This window comes from Microcebus murinus, chromosome 12 (assembly GCF_040939455.1).
Source record: "Microcebus murinus isolate Inina chromosome 12, M.murinus_Inina_mat1.0, whole genome shotgun sequence".
Lineage (NCBI taxonomy): Eukaryota > Metazoa > Chordata > Mammalia > Primates > Cheirogaleidae > Microcebus > Microcebus murinus.
Window position 1 is genome coordinate 57,259,110 of NC_134115.1, and position 7,056 is coordinate 57,266,165.

General features: G+C 57.3%; 1 protein-coding gene across 1 annotated transcript; it reads right to left on the reverse strand.

Moving 5' to 3' along the window:
* Positions 1–954: 954 nt before the first annotated feature.
* On the reverse strand, positions 955–6,848 carry AQP3 (aquaporin 3 (Gill blood group)). The gene is made up of 6 exons (XM_012770159.2): positions 6,653–6,848; positions 3,522–3,648; positions 3,026–3,163; positions 2,557–2,675; positions 2,039–2,256; positions 955–1,945 (listed from the first exon to the last, which is right to left on the reverse strand). The coding sequence occupies exons 1-6, from the start codon at positions 6,758–6,760 to the stop codon at positions 1,777–1,779; spliced, it is 879 nt and encodes a 292-aa protein (XP_012625613.1). The 5' UTR covers positions 6,761–6,848; the 3' UTR covers positions 955–1,776.
* Positions 6,849–7,056: the final 208 nt, after the last annotated feature.

Consider the following 7,056-nt stretch of genomic DNA (forward strand, 5'->3'; position numbering starts at 1 on the left):
GCAGGGTGGGGGCACCACAGGTGGGACTGGTGTGGCTAGAATGAAACTCTGCAGCCACATTCCCCTCCCAGGTTTAGCCTTCCTTCCCCCAGGGCCTGGGAAGGGGACACTCCCTCTGGCTCAAGTCCCTCCCACATTCCAGACACGCCTCTTGGGAGCTCCGAACCAGGAAGGGGTAGAGACCTGAGTTGGAATTGCATTTTCCCACCCCCACCTCCCCAGGTGGAATCCTGGCTATGTGACCTTGTGTTTGCCACCCACCCTCTCTGGACCATGGGCTCCTCATCTGTGAAGGTTGGGGAGCAAGAGCTGGCTCAGCATCTAAGAACCACAATTGTCCTACTGTATCCAGGGATCCTCCAGCTCCCATGGGGTTAACTCTGAGACAGGAAGTGGGTAGGGGATGCCTTCCTTTGTATTCCCAGTGAAAGCTGAGGAGGATCTGGTAAGGAAGGAGAAAATGAGAAGAGCTTCCTGGGCTCAGGTGTGCCCAGGAAGAACCCCTTGCTTCCCTGGGTGAGTCAGGGTGCAGAGTCAGGGTGCCCCAGTGGGCACAGAGGTGCCTCCGACTGAAGAAGTTGAGCAGAGGGGAAGAAAGGGATGAATGAAACTGTGGTCTCGGGCTTCGACAACTGACTGTTGAAGATGATGGGAAGAGCAGGGACAACTTCCTGGAGAAGAAGGCATTAAAGCAGATCAGGAGGACTTTAATGAGCAAAGATGTGAGTTAGGACTTTGGAGCAAAGGTGTGAAGTTTGGAACTGCTGAGTTCAAACTGAGAGGCTTGGTGAAGAGGCTCTCAGTGACTGACCCTGCCTACCCTGGCAAGGCCAGGGTATGACCACCAGGGTCCCCAGACCACATTAGACACCCAGCTGGGCACTGACAGTAATTGCGCAGATACACTGAAGCTCCTTAACTGGCCCCAGAAAAACAGCAGACCAAGCAGAAGGATATTTGCACAATTGGCATTTTCAAGGATACATTTTATTGTTTTTTTATAAAAGGCAAAAGAGTACATTTTTGAGTAGAAGATTAAAGGAGTGAAGACCCCTTTTAAAGAGGGGTCTTCCAACTCCCATCCCTAAGACTGTAACATGTGCTATACATATTAAAAAACAAAACAAAAGCAAACATGAAACTTATGACCTGGACTTCACCCCACCCCGTTATGCCTACATTATGACAGAAACATGTTACACAGCTCCCACTATGTCCAGCCAGAGCTCCAAACCAGGGCTGCGGCCCCTCCTCCCAGCCCTACGCATATCCACCCCTTGATCTCAAAGCCTATAGAAGCCCCTGCTTAGAAAAAAGGGCACACACACACACACACAGTCAGAAACATTCACCTGGACCTCCTCCATATGGAGCCCCTGACACATGCGCACTCTGGCACCTTCGCGTTCACAGAGGGACACGCCATCTTCTCGTCTCTGGGCTCCCCCTACAGATAGAATCCTCTCTACTTGGTCCCTTGTCCTGAATATCTGGGAAACCACACACACATGCACACACACACACCTGATGCCCGTTTTCTCCCTTTGGGAGACGAAAGGATGTATTGGCCCTACTCCCTGTTCCTCCAGAGCTTAAGGTGGTGGTCGAGGGTCCTATCTGGGCAGGGTCCAGTGGAGATCCTGAAGGGGACTGTCCAGGGGGTGCAGGTAGATAGGGAGTGTCGTAGCCTGAGGGGGGATCGTGAAGGGGGCTTCTAGGGAGTGGCCCCTGCACAGTCAGTGATGCTCAGGGCTGGGGGGGTGGCCCCCTGCACACTCAGACCTGGTCCTTGTGCTTCACATGGGCCAGCTTCACATTCTCCTGCTCAGTGGAGGGTGGGGGCTGCTCCAGGTGGCAGCCAATCATGAGCTGGTACACAAAGACGCCCGCGATGGAGCCCAGGAGTGGAGAGACAATGGGCACCCACCACCAGTGCCGGCCGGTCCTGGGGAACAGACACATGTGTTCAGGGGTGGGTGGGGCGGGGCAGGGCAGAGCAGAGGCAGGCAGGACTAAGCTGGGTGGGGTCTGTACTCACGTGAAGACTTCAGAGCCCCAGCCAGCGATGGCAGTGAAAAGTCGGGGGCCGAAGTCCCGGGCAGGGTTGACAGCATAGCCAGAGTTGAAGCCCATGGAAGTGCCGATGACCAGGACCACCAGGCCCACGGTAAAGGCCTCCAGGCCACGGGGGACGGGGTTGTTGTAGGGGTCAACGATGGCCAGCACACACACGATGAGGGAGGCTGTGCCTATGAACTGGGGGGTGGGAGAACAGGGTGAGGAGCCGCCCCCTCCCCACACTCCCTTCCCTCCTGTCCTCTGCCTTCTCTCCAGCTCTATCTCCCTTGCTCTGCTCTCTAAAGCAGTGGCGCTAGAATGTTTGTGTGCATAAGAGCTGGGTTTTATAAGTACCTGCCACCGTGTTCTGATGCAGATGATCCCCAAAATTGAGAAACTCTGCTATAGTCGAGGAGTCCTGCCCCCAGCCAGCCCATGAGCAACCAGGGCAACTTGGTCCCCCTCCCTGTGTTCCCCTCATGTCCCCTCTGTCCATACCTGGTCGAAGAAGCCATTGACCATGTCCAAGTGTCCAGAGGGATAGGTGGCAAAGATGCCAGCTGTGCCATTGGGGCCTGAGACTATAAGCTCGTTGTTGGCGAAGCTCCAGATTGCATCTGGTAACAGATTAGACCCAGAGTGGGTGGAGGCAGAGGCCCGAGTCCAGGCTCCCCTCTCAGGCTGAGTCCTTCCCACCCTCCCAGGGGTCACGGGTGAATATCTTCACTGCTATATTACTCTGGAGGCAAATGGGGTGGAGCAGGGTGGGGCGGAGGGCCTGAGACTCTTGTTGCCCAACTTGTTTCTTTCCTCTCATGCCCCCCACCTTGGGCCTGTGCGTGAATGAGTGAGTCATGAGCCCAGGGCCTGGGCAGGCCCCAAATGCCTGTCATCAAAAGGCCTGGTGCCAGCAGGTCCCGAGCAGAGGCAGGGGGCAGTGCAGGAGAGCAGAGTGGGAAATGCTTACCATAATATAGTCCAAAAATGATCCCAGCACCCAAGAAGGCTCCCAGCGTCTGAGCCAGGGTGTAGACAGGCAGCTTGATCCAGGGCTCACGTGCCAAGAAGCACATGGCAAAGGTCACAGCAGGGTTCAGGTGGGCCCCTGGGCAGAGGGGAGACAGGATCTCTTAGCTACAGCCTGCCACAATGGGGAGGCCCAGGCCCCCCACATATTGCCCCTCTCTGGCCCCAGTGAGAAGGGTGCAGAGAGAAGAGTCTCTTGTACAGGATAGTGGTTGGACTATGTAACAGGCCATCTCTGATAATCTCTGATTGGGAGGTGAGTGTCAAAGGTTCTAAGGGTCAAGTTCCTTCTCCACTCTCCTCTCCCAAGGGCCAAAGCTGAGGCCACAGCTATGACCTGCCCTGGGGAATGGCCCGCCACCCCGTCCCCCAGTGGGATACCTGGTGGGAACTTCGCTGTTGAGGGGCCAGGACAGAGGGAGGGATTAAGGCCTTACCAGAGACCTGGCCAGCAATGAGGATGCCCAAGGTGACAGCAAAGCCGAAGGCCAGATTGATGGTCAGGAAACCACCGTGCGTGCCCCGGCTGAGCACAACCTGAGCCACAGAGCCACAGCCAAACATCTGTATCAGGAAACAGAACAGGGAAGGGAGAATGAAGACCAGCAACTCTCTCTCCAGAAGGAAGGGGTGAAGCCAAGAAGGGCAACCTCTGCCTGCCACCATTGGAAGGACTGGAGGTCCTTCCTGGAATCCAGCCCAAACCCCTTCTGCTGCAATTGCACTCCCCAAAAGAGAGAGACATACCCTCCTGCACCCAATGTCCCAACTCTAATATAAGAGGGCCCTGTGGAAGGGCCTGGAAGCAGGGTCTGTGACAAGGAGCCCATAGATGATTGAACTCTCTTCACTGATTCTCCTTGAATCCAGGCACGGGGTGTAGGGGAACAGCTTTCACCACCTTAACATAGTTTCCCCACAGCCCTTCAGGCCTGGCCCCTAGAGGAAGGAAGGCTTTCGCTCATCCCCAGCTGTCCCAAGAAGAGCTCAGGTGGTAGTCATGGTGGTGACAGGAAGCACAATCGGGAGGAGGCCAGAAGTGAGGTGAATCCACTTCTGAATCCAGGACGGCAGAGCATGTGCCCCTCTCAGCACCCTCACTGCGCCACCCACCTGACCTTTGTGCTGCCATGGGTCCAGCCTCCCCTCTAGGGTTTGGAGGTCCTAAAGACAGGGATCTGAGTGGCTCCTCTCACTGTCCCCAGTCTGGGACCCAGGGCAGTGGAAGTGAGGAGATTGGTTCTACATTTTCTACCAGGGATGGGGGCACTGAAGGGGACTAAGGTCCCTGGTGTTCTGCAGGACAGGACATACTGTATGTCTGTCTGCCTTGTTCACACGTGAGAACGCTCTGTAGGGACTGTATAGCGCTGTTGCCCTGAGCCCCTGGTGTGTCCACCAAAGCTGCTCCAGCCCCTGCCCCAGGTGTCCTCTCCCACCTGCCCATAACTAAAGGTTTTATGCCGACACAGCAGGTAGTTCCCAAGCCCTGCGCTAAGGGCCCTGTTCACTGAGATGGGTCAGTGCTGGCTATACTAGGTTGTTAGGTATTTTGATTATCATCAGAAAGACCAAGAGATAGTGGGGAAGCCAGAGGCAGTGATGCAGGCAGGTGAGAGCAAAGATCAGAGATTGTGAGCGTGAGGAGGGGTGGTGGGAGGCAGGCACGTGGGGGTCTGGGGCACGCTGCCCGACTTGGCAGGCCTTGGCCTCAGCTCCTTGCCTGCCTGCCTGCCTGTCTGAGGCCCAGACCTGGCTCCATCCCAGGCCACCTTGGTGGGAGGAGTTGTCAGAGCCAGTTCCACCACCTTGGGGCTAATCTTCCTCTTCCTCCCCCACCCCCCGGCCCCATGTTCTTGGTCAGCCCCCCTCCACCCTACTAGGTACCCCAAAGAAAGGGGCTTTCCTCACCCCAAAGACAGCCCTCCGACTACAGGCGCTAGGACACCAGCCCACAGAGGTATGCAGGTGTCCTTCGCCTGCCACTCAGGGGTCCCCAGGCCTGCCCCTCCTGTTCAGGCAGTCCTTGAGGTTCTCCATTTCGCTGATACTCAATGCCTCACATGCACCTGAGCCTGAAAGCCTTCTCCACAGCTGTGACACCCTCCTTTTGTGGTCTGGGATAAGCCAAACAGTCCTGAGGCTCAGTGTGAGGACTGACTGCTCCTTTGTGCAGGGAGGCAAACTGAAACTTGGGAGGGAATAAGGAGTCCCCCCCCCATGAAAATGGGGGACACCCTCCCCTGTCCTGGCTGTTCTCGTGAATCAGGTAGAGAGTAGGGGCTCTAAGGCAGGCGGGTGATAACTGCCGCCTCCCATTCCCTTCTTGGCATGGGAGAGCGGGGTGGGGAGGACTGGTAGAGCCACTAGTCTTATGAGGGGCTGTGGATAAAATGCCCCACGTGGCTTCCCCCTTCCTATTGTTGGAAGCTAGAGGTGAGTCTCAGCCTTCCTTTCCCCACAGAGTGCTCCTCTGCTGCCACCCATTTGGGGTGGGCTTCCTCAGACCTACTTGCCCTCTGTTAAGCTTCCTAGCCACAGGGGACCAGCTGGTCTGTGTTACCTGGGGCTGGGACTAGGGCAGGGAGTTACCCACCCATTGCAATGGAGCAACTGAACCCAGAAGTAACCCAGAGGAAAACAGGTGTAACCACATGAGCGGCTGAAAATGAGACAGTAACTGGGACAGGAAATGAAGAACATAACTGGCGTGTCTGCCAGACCCAAGAAGTGCAAACAGAGTCACCCAGGAACAAACTGGGGCGAAACTGGTGTAACCAAGAAGTAACTGGGACTGAGAAGTAACTGAGCAGGGGAAATATCTCACTCAGAGAACCGACAGGGTAACTCAGAGTGCTGGCAATCTTCTGCACAGCCACTGACAGCATCTGTCTGACAGCATCTGTCAGGGTCTGGGAGTCACTCAGCACTCGGGGAGCAACTTTGGACACCCCATGTCCTCTGTGCTTGGGCCCTGGCTTCCTCCTATAGCCTCCTATCTTCAGGTGCTTCCTTCTCCCTCCCACCTCTGCTGTTTGCAGCCCCTTGTGGCCTCCGCCCTCTGCCCCCACCTGTGGCATACTGCCCTCACTTCACTGCAACTTTTGGACTTTCTGAGGCTTAATTATTCATTAGGAACCAGACACCCAGGACCCAAATAACCTAATGGGGCTCATTTGCCTCTGCCCCCTCCCCTGCCTCCCAGGGCCGGGACTCTGGGAACCCCGCAGGGGGGGGGCAAAGGCAGGAAAGGGGCTGGCGGTCCCAGACTGCAGGGTGACCACAGCCCCCAGCCTGAGGAGGTCACTGGTGGGAAGGTAAAGGATCACAGCTGTCACAGAGGAGTAACAGCTGTCATTCCGGCAAGAGTCAGAGCTGCCAGAACTGGAGTTAGAACTATGGGGAAGAGGACTTCGGGGGGTCAGCTTGACCCTCGGGGATTAAGCCTGGAGTCAGAGCTGGGGAAGTGGGTCAGGCTGTCATGAAAAGCTCAGCCCCTGGGGCGAACAGAGGGGTTGGGGAGTGTGGGGCTGGAGGGAGCAGGGCTTCCCGGGCTCCCTCCACTCACCACGAGGATGAGGGTCCCCAGGCACTCAGCCAGCGCCTGGCGAAGCAGCCGGTAGCGGATGTGGAGCATCTCCCCGCAGCGGGACACCAGCTCCTTCTGTCGACCCATGGCGGAGCAGGCGGCGGCGCGGTCTGGCAGGCAGGGGCGGCGGGCGAGGAGAGTGTGGCCCCGAGCGCTGGTGGCGCCCTTTATAGGAGCGCGGAGGCACGGCCCCGCCCGCCCCGCCCGCCCCGCCCGCTTAGCCCCGCTCAGGGCGGAGGAGGGGACGGCCTCCCCCCACCTGGCCTGGGGAGGCTGGTAGGGAAGCTGGGTGGGGGAGATGGTGAGGAAGGTCGAGGGCCATGGGTGTGAGCAGCTTTGAGGGTGGGGTGGCTCTCAGAGGGCACTTAGGTGAAGGGGGCTGA

What these genes read in the sequence shown, in the direction of transcription:
- AQP3 (XM_012770159.2), bottom strand. Translation starts at nt 6,760, where the DNA reads ATGGGTCGACAGAAGGAGCTGGTGTCCCGCTGCGGGGAGATGCTCCAC. An exon ending in TGGGGACCCTCATCCTCGTG is followed by an intron (nt 3,649 to 6,652) that starts GTGAGTGGAGGG and finishes TTCCTGATACAG; the next exon opens with ATGTTTGGCTGTGGCTCTGT. An exon ending in CATTTTTGGACTATATTATG is followed by an intron (nt 2,676 to 3,025) that starts GTAAGCATTTCC and finishes ATCTGTTACCAG; the next exon opens with ATGCAATCTGGAGCTTCGCC.